At 42.6% G+C, this 21559-nt stretch overlaps 1 protein-coding gene across 2 annotated transcripts in view; it reads right to left on the bottom strand.

Annotated features, from left to right (window-relative positions):
* The window catches only part of ROCK1 (Rho associated coiled-coil containing protein kinase 1), a 196074-nt gene that overhangs the window by 106305 nt on the left and 68210 nt on the right, over positions 1-21559 (bottom strand). For both annotated transcript variants that reach the window (XR_012847639.1, XM_075826366.1), the window contains exons 3-4: positions 4813-4913; positions 1252-1389 (exon numbers count right to left, since the gene is read on the bottom strand). Coding sequence is in view for 1 of the 2 variants with exons in the window: in XM_075826366.1 (XP_075682481.1) it covers positions 1252-1389; positions 4813-4913 (239 nt within the window). In the remaining variant the exon portion in view is untranslated. The remainder of the gene's footprint in view (positions 1-1251; positions 1390-4812; positions 4914-21559) is intronic.

The following is a 21559-nucleotide window of genomic DNA, read 5'->3' as shown; positions in this document are numbered from 1 at the left end:
GAGAGCGAGGGTACGAGAGAGAGAGCGAGGGTACGAGAGAGAGAGCGAGGGTACGAGAGAGCGAGCGAGGGTACGAGAGAGAGAGAGAGGGTACGAGAGAGAGAGAGAGGGTACGAGAGAGAGAGAGAGGGTACGAGAGTACGAGAGAGAGAGAGCGAGCGAGGGTACGAGAGTACGAGAGAGAGCGAGCGAGGGTACGAGAGTACGAGAGAGAGAGAGCGAGCGAGGGTACGAGAGTACGAGAGAGAGAGCGAGCGAGGGTACGAGAGTACGAGAGAGAGAGAGCGAGCGAGGGTACGAGAGTACGAGAGAGAGAGAGCGAGCGAGGGTACGAGAGTACGAGAGAGAGAGAGCGAGCGAGGGTACGAGAGAGAGCGAGCGAGCGAGGGTACGAGAGAGAGCGAGCGAGCGTACGAGAGAGAGCGAGCGAGGGTACGAGAGAGAGCGAGCGAGGGTACGAGAGAGAGCGAGCGAGGGTACGAGAGAGAGAGAGAGCGCGAGCGAGGGTACGAGAGAGAGGAGAGAGAGAGAGCGAGGGTACGAGAGAGAGAGCGAGGGTACGAGAGAGCGAGGGTACGAGAGAGAGAGAGAGGGTACGAGAGAGAGAGAGAGGGTACGTACGTACGAACGAACGAGAGAGCGAGCGAGAGTACGTACGTACGAACGAGAGAGAGCGAGCGTACGAGCGAGCGTACGAGAGAGAGCGAGCGTACGAGCGAGCGTACGAGAGAGAGCGAGCGTACGAGCGAGCGTACGAGAGAGAGCGAGCGTACGAGCGAGCGTACGAGTGTGAGAGCGTGAAAGTGCGAGAGCGAGTGAGAGAGTTTTTCCGGAAAGCCGATGTATCGGAATATGGGCTCAAACTTTCTATTGAGTCCGTACATCAATACATTTATTTCCGGAAAAAGCCGAACAGACACGAAGCGGCTGAGAACTCACACGAGCGATTCAGCCGCTTCGTTCTAGCAACTGGTGAGGGTCTCATTGCTCGGACCCCCACAAATCCAAACTTCTGACATGTCACTATGACATGTCAGAAGTTTGACAAACGTTTAGCTACACTAGAACTGAAATCTGGGACATTATTTTGTAACGAAGTTTCAAGAAAAGTACTGTAAAATCAGTGGAGACAAAGCTGTAAATAATAAAATACAGTCTAATGACAACCCTTTTATTCCCAGTTAAATATTTAGTCAAAGATTGCTTTTATAAAACACAATGCAAATGGTTTTGCTTGTGTGTCCAACATACCTGCACAACCCAAGGACTGTTGGCAAATGCCATAATATCTCTTTCTTCCCAGAAGAACGCAGAATCTGACCTCTTTATCATTTCCAGTTTGCTTAGAAGTTTCATGGCATACACTTTTCTGGAAGATTTGTGCCTTACCTTTAAAACAAAATTTGCATCCCATTAGATACATAAAACCAATTGTGTTTTGTCTTTTTGAACAATATCTTATTTTACAACAAAGTTAAAACAGCTCTTGGGAATTACATATGGTGGGTAAGGTCTTATAACTGCTTTTCTATGCATGTGGTATAAGCACCACAGATGTAGACACATCTCTACCAGCCATACATGAGATACAGCAGCTATAGGACGTCCATATTTATTTCAAAGGGGAAGAGCTTATCTGGAGCAAGAACGAAGGATCAGGCATTTTAAAAAACCAAAATGCTCGAGGCCCCCCCATACATATTAGACCATCTGTCCACATCATTGAGTTCGTGCGACTTCTCTCATGTTTAAGGCCAGCTCCACACTAGGCTTCTAAAATCTTCAAAATATTTGGCTTTTTCAACGGATAATCCTACACTCCTCAATATTGAAATACCACCACCAAGAAGGAAAAGTTTTCGAATTGTGGAAAACACAGGATCGACAGACATGTTAATGATATGCAAATGATAAAAAAATGTAACAAAATATTCGAAGTATCTAGTATGAGCGCCGTGAGCAGAAATACACGCACTTACACGCCTTGGCACGCTATCAATTAAGTTATTAATGTCTGTCTGAGAAATGTTATGCCTCGCTGAATGCACTTGGGCACGCAAATCATCAAGATTGGCTGCCGGCAGCTCCCTTTGCAATCGCCGACCAATGACGTCCCATATGTGCTCGATGGGAGGCAATTCCGGAGGCGCTGCAAGCTATGGTAGCACGTTAAGGCCATCGCTTGCCTGATAATTGGCCAGTCTAAAAGGGCTTTTAGTGTCAATTTAAACCTGAATTTTACCTAAGCAGGCAGAATGAAGAACTTTAGTTGCACATCTCTGACTTATCTGTCCACTAATACTAAGGCCTAATACACACGCCAGTATTTTTGTCCACCCGTAAATACGGGTCCTTGGTCACACGTATTCGACCCGTATTGCGCCAGTATTTACCGACACGTGCCCGTAAATTCGGGTCCGGTGTCACCCGTATTCACGGGCACGTTTTTGGCTGCAAAATTGCACTGCACTAATCGGCAGCCCTTCTCTCTATCAGTGCAGGATAGAGAGAAGGGACAGCCCTTTCCGTAGTAAATGAAATTCATACTTACCCGGCCGTTGTCTTGGTGACACGTCCCTCTCTTGACATCCAGTCCGACCTCCCTGGATGACGTGGCAGTGCATGTGACCGCTGCAGCCAGTGATTAGCCTGTGATTGGCTGCAGCGGTGACATGGGCTGTAACGTCATCCCAGAAGGCCGGACTGGAGGAAGAAGCAGGGAGTTCTGGGTAAGTATGAACGTCTTTTTTTTACAGCTTTATCTATATTGTGATCGGTAGCCACTGTCCAGGGTGCTGAAACAGTTACTGCCGATCAGTTAACTCTTTCAGCAGCCTGGACAGTGACTATTTACTGACGTCGCCTAGCAACGCTCCCGTAATTACGGGTGCACACACGTAGTCACCCGTAATTACGGGAGCCCCATAGACTTCTATCGGCTGCCCGTGCCGTAGTTACGGCCTGAAATAGGACATGTTCTATCTTTTTCAACGGCACGGGCACCTTCCCTTAAGCATACGGGGAGGTACCCGTGGCCAATAGAAGTCTAAGGGTCCGTAATTACGGGAGTTTTTATGGTCGTGTGCATGGGGCCTTAGTCAGTGAGGTCATTGGATAGCATTTTGAAATACCATAGACTGTCAGGTATAGGAGAATCAATTTATTAGAAACTTTATTTCATGATATTCAATACTCTTTTAGAGACTCTGAAGCAACAATCTGCAAACGACGTCTTTAATAGTAACAGTATCAGATGGCTGCTAAGGTTCATCCAGTAGAATGTAAGCTGGAATGTGGATAGAGGTTATCACTGAGGTAGTGAATCTTCTCTTGCTTGTCCCTCCACCAAACTAAAACTTACTATACACTGCTGGGGCCCAATAGCCATATCCCCAGAAAATCCACTGGGATACAAGCGGGTGCTTGGAACAAATAAACCACCAGTTCTTTTACAGAAAAGTGGATGACTACACCACTGTTCATAAGAGCATGAAGCGGAGCTTTATAGTTATTTTAGAGCGCCATTAACTTTCAGGGCGCTGTCCATATGAAATAGAAAGGGGTTTAAATATATAACAAAAGAAAAAAATAAGCAAATACAATATTCTAGTACATTATAAAATAGCTGACTATCACAGAGGGAGAAAGGGACCTGTCAAAAGAGAGCTTACAATAATGATTCTAGACTGCTGTAGCTTTTGACGAGATTGGCGCAACCTGTGCTATTCTACCCAGTGAAAAAAAAAAAATATTGAATCCTGGCAAACGACATTATAGGTCAATGGAATCTGTTATGACCAGTTACATAAAATGAATTTGCCATATCCATGATGGAAGCCATGACATCATTGCGAACAGAGCCTTGGGAGGCCCTCCTCAGCAAGAAAATACCTAACATACCTCACCTTTCCCATGTTCTAATTTCTTTTGTGTTCCTGGCCTTGAAACAATTAGTGTCATGGAAAAAGCAAACGCTTGACTTTTCCGAAGTTACTTCTGTTTCCAGTCAATATGGCACCACTGGTCTAAGGATCAGAAATACCCCCTTCCCCGGTCCTGCTTTTCCTTCCGAGTTGTAACACTAGCTGGTCGATTGTACAGTCTCCGGTTTTCCTTCGTTTTTCTTCCTTCCTTTCTTTTCCCAACTTTTCCCCTGTTCTTGACCACTACCATATTACACTAGTATGAACTTTAAACACTTTTTTTCTTGACAACCGATCTCTTAACATCTCAGCTCGGAGCTGCGTCGTACCCTGACCCTGTGAGGAGACTTACTAGCCTCTCTCCACTCCTTTCCTTCTATTGAGCGATGGCTAGGGCGAACTTCCCTGTGGTGATAAGATGCTTTGGCTACTGCTTTGTTTGCTCACCACGTCATCTTTTTGCACTGTTTATGTAGTATACACTAGTCTGTTGTGTGTCTATTTTATGAAGTATCCTCTACTCTCTATTATATACTCTATTAGAATACTCAGCAGGATCTATTTTAACAATGAACAGGGCATTCACGGGGATAATAACTTACACTTATGGTTTATAGCCGTCTAGTGTTTGTCTATCGAGCGCAGATTATAGAGAGTGCCATAAAATAGTTAACAGCCAGTTGACCGGTAAGGGGAGAAATTGAGCAATTTGTTTTTAGATTTCCCACTTTTAACTATGCTTGGACAATAATGTAAAGATTGTTGTAAAATCTTTTCTTCTTGTAACACGTAAAGGAATCTATTCATCATATCCACTTACCTGTTCTGGTTAGGAGTAAAGTAACATAAGCAGTACCATTTCCCTATATTGCAAGCATCAGCAACCTACCAGTTGGACTTCACCGAAAGCTCCTCTGCCAATGACCTTAACTACTTCATAATCTTCAGCTTTCATTCGCAAATCACGAATTTTACTTATTGTGTCTTTATCTAGAATCAAAAAGGATAAAAAAAAAAGTTCAGTCACTCCACATGCTATTTTTAAGCAAGTTACCAGAAAGACGACAACAACGCTGGAAGAAAAAAAAACTGAATTGGCAACAGATCCCTCTTTTTATGATTGAATACTGGACTTAAATGTAAAACATGCAATGGGAATAACTAATTATTTGTATAAACCTGTCACTCTATAAACTAGAATACATTTACAGATTCCCAGTGGGCAGATATTTCAGCTCCAAATTTGGTCATGGTTGAAAAAGGCTATTTTAATCCACTAGGGTCAACACTGGCATGAGATTGTATGGAAAAAGTTCAGAACGCTAGTGTTCTCCAAACAGAGAGCTATTAAACTGAACCGCCGGAGCTTTATAAAATAAGAACAGTATTCAGATTATTTTTTTCTCTTTCAAAAATATGCTACTTATCTGATTTGTAAGAACGGGCTCAATCATCTCACGCACAAAAAAACAAGGATTTCTTAAACCATTTACAAAAATGACACATTAACCCCTTCCAGACATTTAACGTATCCATATGTCATAGTCGGGTAGGGGGAAGTATGGAACGGGCTCACGGTGTGAACCCGCTCCATACGATGCGGGAGTCGGCTGTGTTACAGCCGACACTTGAGTAACGAGCGGTATTGGGCTCGAGAGCGATGCCACTCATTAAATCCCACGGTCAATAGCGACAGCGGCATTTAAATTGTTAGAAAGATGGGACTACCCACTCTAACAGCTCATCGTGCCCCCCGCAATGCAATCGCGGGGTGGCAATGGTTGCTATGGCTGCCTGGGGGCCTAATGAAAGCCCCCAGATCCGCCATCTTTGTGCTCCTATTAAGCGCTGCCTCTGGGCTTAATCGAAGCCTGTCAGAATCACGATATACTGCAATACATTAGTATTGCCGTATATAGTGCAAGCGCTCTAACGATCACTGGTTGAAGTCCCCTAGGGGCACTAACACACAAAAAAAAAGTTACAATTTGTAAAATAAAGTTAGGCGTGTAAAAAAATACACCATTTCCCATTTTCCCCCTAGACATAGTAAAGAATAAAAAATAAAGCATAATAGTTATCGCCGCATCCGTAAAAGTCTGTACTATTACAATATATAGTTATTTAACCCGCACTGTGTACGCCGTAAAAAAAACAAAAATGTAAACGCCAGAATCGCTATTTTTGGGTTACCTTATCTCCCACAAAAAAAATGAGAACAAAAGTTATCAAAACGTCGCATGTAGCCCAAAATGGTATTAAAAAAAAACTACAGCTTATCCCGCAAAAAAATACCTCATACCACTTAATCGACAGGAAAATAAAAAATAAAAAGTTATGGCTCTCAGAATTTGGCGACAAAATTATTATTTTTTACTAGTAAAATATAGAAAAAAACTTATATATTTGGTATCGCTGTAATCGTATTGACAGAATGAAGTTAAAATGTTGTTTTAAATGCACAGTGAATTTCGTAAAAACGACATGCAAATAACAAATCGCCGTGTTTTGTTTTTTTTTCATTTTCTACCCCACAAATAATTTTTTCCCCGCTTCCTAGCACATTATATGGCACAATAAATGGCGCTACAAAAAATGTTTATCTGAATTAGGCTTGCAGAAATCCATGCACATGCAGCAGAAAAAGCCCCATTCAGATGCATGGAATGACTTATTTAGTCATAGAAAATTTTGCAACAGATCTGCCGCATGTGAATATTGGCTAAAGACTGGTTTACACAGGCAAAGCACAACAAGCAACGATATAAACTAGGGCTGAGGAGGGAGGTCAATGTAGAAAATAAAGGGGTAGTTAGGTTAGAGAGGGATCAGACTATATTGGTGGGGACAGAAACAGACTGTGGGGAGAGGACTAGACAACAAGATAAGGAGATCCTTTCATTACAAAACCGCAATGAAAATGAAAATAAAAATGCCCAAATAATGTCAAATAATCACATTTCTGATAATGAAAGTGAAAGGCAAGTTAAAGTGTATGGTCACAAATGGTAGAAGTCTAGCAAGCAAAATGGGAAAGCTGTAGGCCTTGGTACTGGAAGAAAATATAGATATAGTGGGTGTTGCTGAAACATGGCTGGACTCTTCACATGACTGGGCTGTAAATCTACAGGGATTTACACTGTTTCGGAAAGACAGGGCGAATAGGAAAGGTGGTGGTGTATGTCTGTATGTGAGAAGTGATATGAAGGCGAGTGTGAAAGACACAATAGTAGGTGAAGACTGTTAGGTGGTTGAAACCTTGTGGGTGGAATTACAAAGGGAGGTAAACACTGAAAAAAATACTTTTGGTGTAATCTATAGATCCCCCAATATAACTGAGGAGATGGAAGTTCAGCTATATAAACAGATGGAGCGGGCTGCACAGGCGGGTACTGTAGAGATAATGGGAGATTTTAATTACCAGGATATTAATTGGTGTTATGGTTCGGCTTCAACTGCAAAGGGGAGAAATTTCCTCAACCTGTTGCAGGAAAATTTTATGGGCCAGTTTGTGGAAGACCCGACTAGAGGTGACGCTCTGTTAGGATCTGGTCATTTCTAATAATGCAGATCTTGTTGGGAACGTCAATGTTCGTGAAAACCTCGGTAACAGTGATCATAATAGTTATATTTTACCTATACTGTAAAAAACAAACACAGGCTGGGAGGGCAAAAACACTTCATTTTAAGAAGGCCAATTTCCCCAAGATGAGGGCTGCAATTCAGGATACAGACTGGGAAGAACTAATGTCAAATAATGGTACAAATAATAAATGGGAGATTTTCAAATCTAATTTGGGTAATTATAGTGCAAAATGTATTCCTATAGCTAACAAGTATAAACGACTAAAATTAAACCCCACATGGCTTACACCTTCTGTAAAAAGGGCAATACATGAAAAAAAAAAAAAGGCATTTAAAAAATACCTATCTAAGGGTACAGATGTAGCCTTTGTAAACTGTAAAGGGTTTAATCAAATCTGTAAAAGGTAATAAAATCAGCAAAAATACCAAATGAAAGGCAGGTGGCCAAGGATAGTAAAACAAATTGTAAAAAATTCTTCAAGTATATAAATGCAAAAAAGCCAAGGTCTGAACATGTAGGACCCCTAGATAGTGGTAATGGGGAGTTGGTCACAGGGGATCAAGAGAAGGCAGAGTTACTAAATGGGTTCTTCCGCTCTGTATATACAACAGAAGAAAGAGCAGCTGATGTAGCCGGTGCCAGTGCTGTTAATATATCAGTTGATATACTGAATTGGATGAATGTAGATATGGTGCAAGCTAAATTAAATAAAATAAATGTGCACAAGGCCCCGGGACCAGATGGGTTACACCCTAGGGTTCTTAAAGAGCTTAGTTCAGTTATTTCGGTCACCCTCTTCATATTATTTAGAGAGATTCTCTAGTGACTGGTATAGTGCCAAGGGACTGGCGCAGGGCAAATGTGGTACCTATTTTCAAAAAGGGCTCTAGGTCTTCCCCGGGTAATTATAGACCAGTAAGCTTAACATCCATTGTGGAGAAAATGTTTGAGGGACTATTGAGGGACTATATACGGGATTATGTGACAAAAAAATAGTATTATAAGTGACAGCCAGCACAGTTTTACTAAGGACAGAAGCGGTCAAACCAACCTGATTTGTTTTTATGAAGAGGTGAGCAGAAGCCTAGACAGAGGGGCCGCTGTGGATATAGTGTTTTTGGACTTTGCAAAGGTATTTGACACAGTCCCTCATAGAAGTCTAAAGGGTAAATTAAGGACTATAGGTTTAGAAAGTATAGTTTGTAATTGGATTGAGAATTGGCTCAAGCACCGTATCCAGAGAGTTGTGGTAAATGATTCCTACTCTGAATGGTCCCTGGTTATAAGTGGTGTACCCCAGGGTTCAGTGCTGGGACCACTATTATTCAACTTATTTATTAATGATATAGAGGATGGGATTAATAGCACTATTTCTATTTTTGCAGATGACACCAAGCTATGTAATATAGTTCAGACTATGGAAGATGTTCGTGAATTGCAAGCGGATTTAAACACACTAAGTGTTTGGACATCCACTTGGCAAATTAAGTTTAACCCCTTAGTGACAACTAATACGCCTTTTTACGTCGGTAACTAATGGGCTTTAGGCTAGGCTGACGCCTTTTCACGTCAGCCTAGTCTAAGTGCTGCACGGGTCTCCCGTGCAGGCAGGAGACGGGGCTCTGCTGTCTGATTACAGCTGAGCTCCTGCTCCAACGCCCACGATCGAAGTTTACTTAGATCGCGGCCGTTTAACCCGTTAAATGTCGCCGTCAATAGCGACCGCGGCATTTAACTTTGTTTACAGAGGGAGTGCGCTCCCTCTGTCACCCATCGGCGGCTGTCATGTCAGCCGGGGGCCTGATAAAAGCCCCCAGGTCTGACCTGGACATATGCCTGTTAGGACGCGCCGGAGGCACGTCCTAACAGATTGCCTGTCAGATTTACACTGACAGGCAATAATGCTCTGGTATACGAAGTATACCAAAGAATTATAGCAGCGATCGGAAGATCGCACAGTAAAGTCCCCTAGTGGGACTAATAAAATCAAAGTGAAAGATTATTAATAAAAAGTACAGTAAAAAAATAAATAAAACCATTTTTTTCCATAAAAAGTGGTTTTATTTAGTAAAAGTGTAAAAAAAAAAAAAAAAGTACACATATGTTGTATCGCCGCGACCGTAATGACTCCATTAATAAAGTTAATATGTAATTTAAACCGCAAAGTGAACACCGTAAAAAAAAAAACGAAAAAACCATGGCGAAATTGCAATTTTTTTCCATTGCCCCCCAAAAAAGAAATAAAAATGAATCAATAAGTCCCATGCACCCCAAAACAGTACCATTCAAAACTACGTCTTGTCCCGCAGAAAACAATAGTGAACGGCGTCAATTTAAAAACGCGAAGAACAATGGCGGAATTTCAGGTTTTTGTTATAATCCCCCCCAAAAAGGTTAATAAAAGTTAATATAAAAATTATATGTACCCAAAAATGGTGCTATTAAAAAGCACAACTAATCCCGCAAAAAACAAGCCCTCATACAGCTATGTAGACGAAAAAATAAAAACGTTATAGCTCTTTGAATGCGACTATAGAAAAACTAATAAAATAGCTTGGTCATTAAGGCCTAAAATGGGCTGGTCACTAAGGGGTTAATGTAGATAAATGTAAAGTTATGCATCTGGGTACCAACAACCTGCATGCATCAGATGTCCTAGGGGGAGCTACACTGGGGTAGTCACTTGTTGAGAAGGACCTGGGTGTACTTGTAAATCATAAACTAAATAACAGCATGCAATGTCAATCAGCTGCTTCAAAGGCCAGCAAGATATCGTCGTGTATTAAAAGAGGCATGGACTCGCGGGACAGGGATATAATATTACCACTTTACAAAGCATTAGTGAGGCCTCATCTAGAATATGCAGTTCAGTTCTGGGCTCCAGTTCATAGAAAGGATGCCCTGGAGTTAGAAAAAATACAAAGAGCAACGAAGCTAATAAGGGGCATGGAGAATCTAAGTTATGAGGAAAGATTAAAAGAACTAAACCTAATTTACCCTTGAAAAAAGACGACTAAGGGGGGACATGATTAACTTCTATAAATATATTAATGGCACATACAAAAAATATGGTGAAATCATGTTCCATGTAAAACCCCCTCAAAAAACAAGGGGGCACTCCCTCCGTCTGGAGAAAAAAAGGTTCAACCTGCAGAGGCGACAAGCCTTCTTTACTGTGAGAATTGTGAATCTATGGAATAGTCACCGCAGGAGCCGGTCACAGCAGGGACAGTAGATTGCTTTAACCCCTTCCCGCTCCTGGACGTACTATTAGGTCATGGCAGCTGTATAGTTCGCGCTACATGACCTAATAGTACGTCTCGGGAGTAACAGCCGTTTCGCATGTAGTGCAGTGTATTAGAATAGCGATCAGGGCCTCCTGCCCTCAAGTCCCCTAGTGGGACAAAGTAATACAGTAAACAAAAAGTTAAAAAAAAAGGTGTAAAAATAAGAAAATAAAAGTATTAAAAGTAAAAATCCCCCCTTTTCCATTATCAGTCGTTTATTATTAATAAAAATATATAAACAAACAAATACACTATACATAATTGGTATCGCCGCGTCCGTAACGGCCTGAACAAAATTATTTTGTTATTTATCCCGCACGGTGAACGCCGTAAAAGAAAATAATAATAAACCGTACCACAATCACAATTGTTTGGTCACTTCACAAAAAATGGAATAAAAAAAAGAGCTCAAAAAGTCGCATGTACCGAAAAATGGTACTGATCGAAACTACAGTTCGTTACGCAAAAAATAAGTCCTCGCACGGCTTTATTGATTAAAAAATAAAAATGTTCTGGCTCTTAGAATAAGGCAACACAGAAAGTGAATGATTTTTTACAAAACGTATTTTATTGTGCAAACGCCATAAGACATTAAAAAAACTATAAACATCTGATATCGCCGTAATCGTATCGCTCCGCAGAATAAAGTCAATGTGTCATTTATAGCGCACAGTGAAAGCTGTAAAAAAAAAAAAAAAAAAGTATAAAAAACCAATAGTAGAATTGCTGTTTTTTAGTCACCACGCCACCTAAAAATAGAATAAAAACTGATCAAAAAGCCGCATGCACCCCAAGAAAACTACAATGAATTCCTCAAGGGGTCTAGTTTCCAAATTGGGGTCACTTTTGGGACAAAAAAAAAAAAGGAAATTTCACCTCTACTTTGCTCTAAATTTCTGTGAAACACCTAAAGGGTTCATAAACTTTCTAAATGCTGTTGTGGATACTTTGAGGGGTCTAGTTTCTAAAATGGGGTATTTGATAGGGGTTTCTAATATATGAGCCCCTCAAAGCAACTTCAGAACTGAACTGTAACCTAAAAAAATAAATAAATGAGGCAATACTTCGCTTCTTACATTATACTGATAATGAGCCGTGCCCACCCCGAGATTACCCCAGTTTTGACCGTTTGTCTAAACGGAGACCCCTATTAGACCGTTCCAGTGCCCGGTTTTCCCAAGCATACACCCCCGAGAAGTGTATTTCTATTGATGAGTCCCTGGTACATTTTAAAGGGAGGGTTCAATTCCGCGAGTACCTGCCGGGTAAGAGGGCAAGGTATGGCGTGAAGATGTATAAGCTGCGAGAGTGCATCAGGGTATACCTACAGGTTTAGGACATATGAAGGAAAGGCCACCCCCAAACCAGACTGCATCCTGGACTACAATAGGTACATGGGAGGGATGGACTTGTAAGATCAAATCCTGAAGCCTTACAGCGCCATGCGGTGTGGTATAAGAAGCTGGCCGGGCACATCATACAGATGGCATTGTACAATGCGTACATGCTACGTCGATGTGCAGGCCAGACGGGAACTTTCCTGGAATTTCAAGAGGTGATTATCAAGAACCTAATCTTTAGGGACCAAGAAGGGGGGGCACCCAGTACTTCTGGAAGCGGGGCCACACGCATCGTACCAGGGCGGCAACACTTTCCAGGAGAAGTTCCCCCAAACTGGCAAGAAGGGAAAAAGTAAAAAGAGGTGCAAAGTCTGCTATAAGAGGGCGATAAGGGATGACACAATATATCAATGTGACACGTGACCCGAATAACCAGAGCTCTGTATGAAAGAGTGTTTTAAAATTGATCATACATCCCTTGGTTTATAATTTACCCCAATTTTACTTACACTGATGCACTCCGCACAGCTTATCGCCCCTAGTCTTTCCCCTCTGAGCCCTGCTGTGTGCCCAGGCAGCTGATAACAGCCACATGTAGGGTATTGCCATACCCGGGAGAACCCACATTACAGTTTATGGGGTGTAGGTCTCCGGTCAAAATGCTCACTACACCTCTAGATGAATGCCTTAAGGGTGTAGTTTTTAAAACGGGGTCACTTCTTGCGGGTTTCAACTGTACTGGTACCTCAGGTGCTTCTGCATACATGACTTCGCACTCGAAAATCCCCAGTAGGCCAAATGGTGGTCCTTTCCTTCTGAGCCCTTCCATGGGCCCAAACGGCAGTTTATCACAACAAATGGGGTATTGCGGCACTCAGAACAAATTGCGCAACAGAATGGGGTATTTTATTTCTTGTGAAAATAAGACATTTTCAGCAAAAACTACATATTATTTGAAAAAAATAATTTTTTTTCATTCCCAGCCCAATTCAAATAAGTTCTGTGAAGAAACTATGGGGTCTAAATGGTCACATTACCAATAAATTAATTCCTTGAGGGGTGTAGTTTCAAAAATGGGGTCACTTTTGGTGGGTTTCCATTGCTTTGATACCTCTGAGGCTCTGCAAATGCGACATGGCACCCGAAAACCAATCCAGCAAAATCAGGACTCCAACAAACATATAGCGCTCCCTTGCTTCTGAGCCCTCCCATGGGCCCAAACAGCAGTTTATCACCACAAATGGGGTATTGCCACACTAAGGACAAATTGGGCAACAAAATGGGGTATTTTGTTCCCTGTGAAAATAAGAAATTTTGATCACAAATGACATTTTATTGGAAAAAATGAAATTTTTTTCATTTCACAGCCCAATTCAAATATGTGCTGTGAAAAAACTGTGGGGTCAAAATGGTAACAACAACCATAAATGAATTCCTTGAGGGGTGTAGTTTCCAAAATGGGGTCACTATTGGGGGATTCCTACTGTTTTGGCACCTCAACACCTCTTCAAACCTGGCATGCTGCCTAAAATATATTCTAATAAAAAAAGAGGCCTCAAAATGCACTAGGTGCTTCTTTGCTTCTAGGGCTTGTGTTTTAGTCCACGAGCGCAGTAGGGCCACATGTGGGACATTTCTAAAAACTGCAGAATCTGGACAATACATATTTAGTAGTGTTTCTCTGGTTAAACCTTCTGTGTTACAGAAAAAAAATAAAATAAAATTGAAATTCAGCAAGAAAAATGAAATTTGCAAATTTCACCTCCACTTTGCTTTAATTCCTGTGAAATGCCTGAAGGGTTAAAAAAAACTTTCTAAATGCTGTTATGAATACTTTGAGGGGTCTAGTTTTTAAAATGGGGTGTTTTATCAGGGTTTCTAATACATAGGCCCCACAAAGCCACTTCAGAACTCAAGAGGTACCTTAAAAAAAAGGCTTTTGAAATTTTCTTAAAAATATGAGAAATTGCTGTTTATGTTTTAAGCCTTGCAACGTCCAAGAAAAATAAAAGAATGTTCAAAAAACGATGCCAATCTAAAGTAGACATATGGGAAATGTGAACTAGTAACTATTTTGGGTGGTATAACCGTCTGATTTACAAGCAGATGCATTTAAATTCTGAAAAATGCAATTTTTTCAAAATTTTCTCTACATTTTGCAATTTTTCGCCAATAAACACTGAATATATCGACCAAATTTTACCACGAACATGAAGCCCAATGTGTCACGAGAAAATCTCAGAATCGCTTGGGTAGGTTTAAGCATTCCGACGTTATTACCACATAAAGTGAAATATGTCAGATTTGAAAAATGGGCTCTGAGCCTTAAGGCCAAAACTAGGCTGCGTCCTTAAGGGGTTAAGGGAGGTTTAGATAATTTTTTAGAACAAAAAAATATAAGCTTCTGTGTGTAGACGTTTTTTACTTCCCTTTTCCCATCCCTTGGTTGATCTTGATGGACATGTGTATTTTTTCAACCATAGGAACTATGCAACTATAAATAACCAGTCGATTGCATCGGCCTGTGTAAAAGGGCCTTTAAACGAGTGCCAAACTGTCTGGGGACGATCGATTCTGAACACGATCGTTTGGTACCCACACAGTTTTCTTATTGTCAGCAGTACTTCCCAGGTTTACACCGGAAGAAGTCAGCTGACAATGATTATTTTATAGCTTGCATAAAAGATGCAATCAGCCGGAAAATGAGCGTTTGTCGGCTGTTCGTTGACATGTTTACACAGAAAATGATCGGAAATATAGCTCATTTGCCCAATCATTGGTCCGTGGAAATGGGCCTTTACTCTCTGCCTTCTCCATCTTCCTAACCTACAGATAGTAGAAAGAGGCAGATGGAAGGGAGTAACATGGAACTGCAGGATTAGACTACACACAGGGCTTGTAGTCCAGAACCATGCAGCCAATTCCTCATCTGCTGTGAAAATCCATGACACAATTGACATTCTGTGGATTAGAAAATCTGCAGCATGTCCTCAATTCCGTGGAAATTTAGTCTGCTAAATGTGGATCTGATCTGTAAAACCATATACACATGTAAAATTGCTACTTTTCAGTAACGAGAGTTTGCAACAATTTTATCTATTCCAGGCAATATTCCGGGAGCCAACTCTCAGCTGTGAGATGTATTGGGCATGTACGGTTTTCAAACTCTGGATGTCAAAAATGTTTTTGTTCCCGGACCGAAGCAGAGAGTTTAAAAAAAAAATAAAAAAAAGAAGTGTGGAATTTAAACAAAAGCATTCTATAAAAAAACGAAAAAATAACTAAAATAAAAAGTAGCATGTTTGTTAAAATCCCGTATACATTTATGAAGGCGGATTCGCCATTGTAATTACTGGGAAAATTCCAGGTGGGCCGCTAGTTTAGAATTCATACCGGGCTGCCTAGCCGCCCATCCCTCCTCCTCCTCCTCTCTCCGCGGCCGCCTGGCTATTGGTCAGTGTCACATAACTATGAGCGGCCATGGCTCTGCTGCGCACACAACATCCTGACGCTGACCAGGCCAGCGTCAGGACGTTCTGTGCAAAGCTAGCGCTGCCATCACACTCAGAACTGGTCTCCGCCTCCTTCTCCCCGAACACCCGATAGCGCAGTCATTGACTTCCAGCTACTTAGCTGAACCCACATTTAAGAGCAGCCAGTCAGACTCGGGAATTTAACTTGTGCGAGTGTGTCTGTCCATATGCCTTTTTTTTTTGGGCTGACATGACCTCTGTACTAGGGGCTGATAATCAGCCCCACCCATAAGGCTACATAAGTGACGAGTCTCCATAGAACAGAAATCATGTCAGCCCACAGAGAAGCAAATCAGCCCCTAGACTAGAGGCGGATTACTTATGTATGGGCAAACAAAATTCTGTACCAGGGGCCCCTAGTACAGAAATAATGTCAGCCCAGGATAAGGGATAGATGTGTGATCGCTGGTGGCCTGACCGTTGGGACCCCCAACGATGAACAGAACAAGGGGACTGAAATTCTCCTTAAGTGCTCGATGAGAATGGACCAGCGCTCCATTTCTCTAGGACTTCCGAGATCGCTGTCTCCGGCAGCTCTATAGAAATGTATGGAACGCATGTCGTTCAGCGCTGCAATCGAGCACTTCAGGGGAATTTCAGTCCCCCGTTCTCCTAGTCGCCGGGGGTCCCAACGGTTGGACACCAGCCATCACACATGTATCCAGCATCCATTAAATAAAGATTTTTTCTTTTTTCAATCCCCCCTTCCACAAAAAAATTTGAAAAATAGGAATTAGACCTACCGGTAATTGTATTTCCAGGAATCCATCATGACAGCACCACAGGAGGTTGCCCTATTGACCTCTGTAGGGACAGGAAGACAGAGAGGTTAAAAGGCCCCTCCCACCACCCACTTGCCAGTGTTTTCCAATTACTACACCAGGATGGATGCAAACCCTATTTTTTTTCTAGGGATAATAACTGACATGTTAATTGCACAAATCAGAATTTCAATAAGGGAGGGAATGTAAGGGTGCTGTCATGATGGATTCCCGGAAATACAATTACCGGTAGGTCTAATTCCTATTTTCCAGTACATCCCTCATGACAGCACCAAAGGAGCAAAACCAAATTATAATGCTCAGGGCGGGACTACGGATTGGAGGACTTTCCGTCCAAAACTTAAATCCGTATCGGACAGAACATTGAGCCTATAATGTTTGCAAAACGTATGATGGCTTGACCAAGTGGCAGCTCTGCAGATTTGGTCCATAGAGGCTTCTCTTCTTTCTGCCCAGGATGCCGAAACTGCCCTCGTTGAATGGGCTCTGATGCCCTGTGGGGCGCACATAGTCCTTGGGACTTGTAGGCTTCTTGTATGGTAGTTTTTACCCATCTCGCTAGAGAGCCCTTTGAGGCTTTCTTTCCTCTATTCTTTCACCCAAACAGGACAAATAGATTGTTATCTTGTCTCCAGGAGGAGGTTCTATCTAGATACTGAAGAATTGTTCGCCTGACATCCAGGCAATGGAATTTTTCTTCTTGTTGGTTTTTTGGAAGTGGATAAAAAGGAAGGTAGAATTATTTCTTGTTCTCGATGGAAAGCGGTAGATACCTTTGGAATAAAGGAAGGATCCAGCTTTAGGATGATCTTATTCTCTTGTACTTATAAGTACGGTTCTATGACTGACAGAGATTGGATTTCTCCAATCCTTCTTGCTGAAGTAATAGCGACTAAGAATGCAGCTTTTAGAGTTAAAAAATGCATACTCATTTTGTCGAGCGGCTCAAAGGGGGGCTCACAAAGAGTCGTTAACACTACATTGAAATCCCAGGTAGGAACTGATTTCTTTAGGAAAGGTTTCAGTTTAGAGACCGCTTGAGTGAATCTTCTGAACCACCGATGTTCAGCCAGAGGAGTGTTAAAAAAATTACCTAAGGCTGAAATCTGTACTTTTAAGGTACTAGGGCTAAGCCCTTTTTTGAATCCAGATTGTAAAAAATCTAGGATTTTTGCGATGTTGGGAGAAAAGGGGTCTGGTCCTGGGTCTCCATACCAGGAACAGAATTTCTTCCAAATTTTTTGATAGATTTTTGAGGTAACTTCTTTATGACTTGATAAGATAGTTGAGGAACCACGGTCTGTCAGACGAGGTAATTTCAAGATCTGCCTTTCAGGATCCAGGCTGACAATTTCAGAGCTTCTATTCCCTGAAAGAATAGGGGACCCTGGGAGAGAAGATTCTCCCTGATTGGGAGCATGATAGGGTCTTCCAACGCTAGGTATTTTACGATTAGAAACCAACTTCTTTTTGGCCAATAGGGCAGAATAATGATGAGCTTTGTCAAATCTTCCTGAATTTTTCTTAATACCATTGGTATTAGAGGAAACGGAGGAAAGGCATAGGCCAGATCCATGCCCCAGGGTTGGGACATTGCATCTACTCCCAATGGGTTGTCTCTGAGATTTAGGGAGAAGAATGTCTCTACTTGGGAGTTTGTCCCTTATGGAACAGGCGTCTTTCCCCCAAAATTTCCTTACTTCTGCTAGTAGGAGTATTTGTTTCTCTCTTGGGAGGAAGGAATGTTGAAGGGAGGAGTCTAGTAGTACTCCTAAGAAGACCTTCTGTTTTTGGGGAGGAAGACTTGATTTCTGAAAGTTGATTATCCATCCCAATTCCTGTAGTAGGGAAAGAACCTGTGACCGATGACTGTCTAAGATAGACGGAGTATCTGCCGTCAACAAGAAGTCGTCTAGATATGGGATAATTACTATGCCCTGACTTCTTACGAATGCCATGATCTCTGCCATAATTTTTGTAAAAATTCTGGGGGCGGAGGAAATGCCGAAAGGGAGGCAGACAAACTGGAAGTGGAGAATGGAAGGACAGTCCTGAATTGCGAATCTGAGGAATCTCTGGTAAGCGGGGTGGATAGGAACGTGATAATACGCATCCTTTAAATAGATCGTACACATTGACGCCTCCCAAGGTTTAGTGTCTTCTGGATCAAAGAGAAGTCTGTTTTTAAAATCTCTTGAAATGAAGAGCCTTTTTTCTGAATCTTCCCATTCAGTTGTCACCATTCTTTTGAGATTATCGTTTACCGGAAAAACCTTAGTTTTCTTTTCCGTTAGACCTCCAAACATCTCATCCTGTGGTATGTGGTTGGTCTTCTTCGGGAATATCCATGGTTTCCCGTATTGCCTGAATTAAGGTATCAGACATCTCGGAAGAGAAGAAATTTTTTTTCTCTGGAGTGGAAGAAGTTGAAGGCAAGAGTTCCTCTCCTTCTTCTAACTCACCCTCCGATAGGTAATAACACTCCTGCTCCGAGTCAGACCCCTGAGAGGGAGGACAATATTTTTGATCCACTTCCATCCGTGGTCTTTTTGCCCGAGAGTGAGAGAGAGTCTCTTGAGGAGGGGCGAGGGAGGCTACTGACTGACTCACTTCTTCACGAATCATAGCCCTAAGTTCAGACATGAACGTTGGTTGTTCCTCTTTTAGTATTTTTGCAATACAATCCTGACACAATTGTTTCCTATGTGACTCTGGCTATTTTTTTGCACAAGTCGCACATTTTTTAACCTTTTTATCAGTTTGTCTCTGAGAGGGATCTTTATCTTAGAGAAAACAGAAGGTAGGTAAAGTATGGCGTGCATACATAAGGAATCATAACCCTTACCCCAAGGGTGAGACTCACGTGACCCTGGGACATATCTGGAGTTCCATCAGGACGAGGAAGCTCCATACCGCGACAGGTAACAGGCAATGTAATATGCAATCCACAAAAATAATCCAAGTTAGAGTTATCAGCTCTAACTACATACCTGTGCGTGTCCCTTTAAATGCGGGCGTTTTGAATTTCCCGCCTTCCAAGATGGCCGCGGACCGGAAGTAGCCAGACGTCATTTCCGGTCGGCTATTCGTTGGAGTGCAGTCAATAGGCAATCGACTGAGGCTTGCTATGCGGCGCAACGAGGATCCCTGCCGATGCGTCCAAACTTATGGAGCTGCCGATCCCCGCCTGGTCACGCGGCCAGGCCGAAGCCTGCTTGGGAATCTCCAACCCCCACACACTACCCGAACCCTGCCTAGGATTCCTCCGATAGGTGTCTTAGGGTGGGAGCTAAGGGACCTCTCGTTCGAGGGGTGTTAGCCTAGGCTTTTAGGGGGAAAAGGGGGAGTGCACGGACCCCCCGATCTTGCCCCCTGCCCGAGTTTTTATCCTGCAGCAACACAGGAGCGACGTCTCTCTGCTCCTGACCCTGTAGGGACAGGAAGAACACTGGCAAGTGGGTGGTGGGAGGGGCCTTTTAACCTCTCTGTCTTCCTGTTCCTACAGAGGTCAATAGGGCAACCTCCTGTGGTGCTGTCATGAGGGATGTACTGGAAAGTTAATTAGTAAGCCCCACTTACGCTAAAATAACACTAATCAAAACTACATCCCATCCCGCAAAATGTATGGCTCTTTGAACACAACGATGCAAAAACAAATTATTTTCTATTAGAAGCGTTTTAAGGGTATGTTCACACGCAGTGACCAGAAAAGTCTGAATATAAGGAGCTGTTTTCAGGCGAAAACCACTCCTGATTGTCAGACATTTTTTTTTTAACTCCTCGTGTTTTTTGGAGTCGATGAAAAACGCCTCCAAAAACGTCCCAAGAAGTGTCCTGCACTTCTTTTGACGAGCTGTCATTTTACACGCCGTATTTTGACAACGACACGTAAAATAAAGGCTTGTGGGAACAGAACATCATAATTCCCATTGAAAGCAATGGGCAGATGTTTGCAGGCGTAATGGAGCAGTTTTTTTTCAGGCATAAGGCCTCATGTACACGACCGTATTTTTTCCCACCCGTAAATACTGGCGTAAATACGGGTCCGGTGTCACACGTATTCGACCCGTTTTGCACCAGTATTTACGGACCCGTGCCCGTAAATATGGGTGCGGTGTCACCCGTATTCACGGGCACGTTTTTGGCTGCAAAATAGCACTGCACTAATCGGCAGCCCCTTCTCTCTATCAGTGCAGGATAGAGAGAAGGGACAGCCCTTTCTGTAATAAAAGTTAAAGAAATTCATACTTACCCGGCCGTTGTCTTGGTGACGCGTCCCTCTCTTCACATCCAGCCCGACATCCCTGGATGACGCGGCAGTCCATGTGACCGCTGCAGCCTGTGATTGACCGGTGATTGGCTGCAGCGGTCACATGGGCTGAAACGTCATCCAGGGACGGCCAGGACCTCGGGCCGGATGTCGAGAGGGACGCGTCACCAAGGCAACGGCCGGGAGACCGGACTGGAGGAAGCAGGAAGTTCTCGGTAAGTATGAACGTCTTTTATTTTTATTTTTTACAGGTTGCTCTATATTGTGATCGGTAGTCACTGTCCAGGGTGCTGAAAGAGTTACTGCCGATCAGTTAACTCGTTCAGCTCCCTGGACAGTGACTATTTACTGACGTCGCTTAGCAACGCTGCCGTAATGACAGGTGCACACATGTAGCCACCCGTCATTACGAGAGCTCCATAGACTTCTATGGACTGTCCGTGCCGTTATTACGGCCTGAAATAGGACATGTTCTATCTTTTTTAACGGCACGGGCACCTTCCCGTAAGAAAACGGGAAGGTACCTGTGGCCAATAGAAGTCTATGAGCCCGTTGTTACGGGTCGTAATTACGACCCGTAATAACGGGAGTTTTTACGGTCGTGTGCATGAGGCCTAATTTGAGGCGTAAAACGCCCGAACTACGTCTGAAAACAGTGTGTGAACATACCCCAATTGTGGAACATGAAAAAACCCTAAACATATTTCACATCGCCGTAATTGTATAGAACTAAAGAATAAAGGTAAATGTTATTTGCGCCGCATTGTGAAGGGTCGTGATTTAAAATGCAAAAAATAATTCTGAAATAGCTTTTTTTTTTTTTTTTCTCCTCTCCCAA

This window comes from Rhinoderma darwinii, chromosome 5, assembly GCF_050947455.1.
Source record: "Rhinoderma darwinii isolate aRhiDar2 chromosome 5, aRhiDar2.hap1, whole genome shotgun sequence".
Taxonomy (NCBI): domain Eukaryota; kingdom Metazoa; phylum Chordata; class Amphibia; order Anura; family Rhinodermatidae; genus Rhinoderma; species Rhinoderma darwinii.
This window is presented reverse-complemented; position numbering and strand designations above follow the sequence as displayed.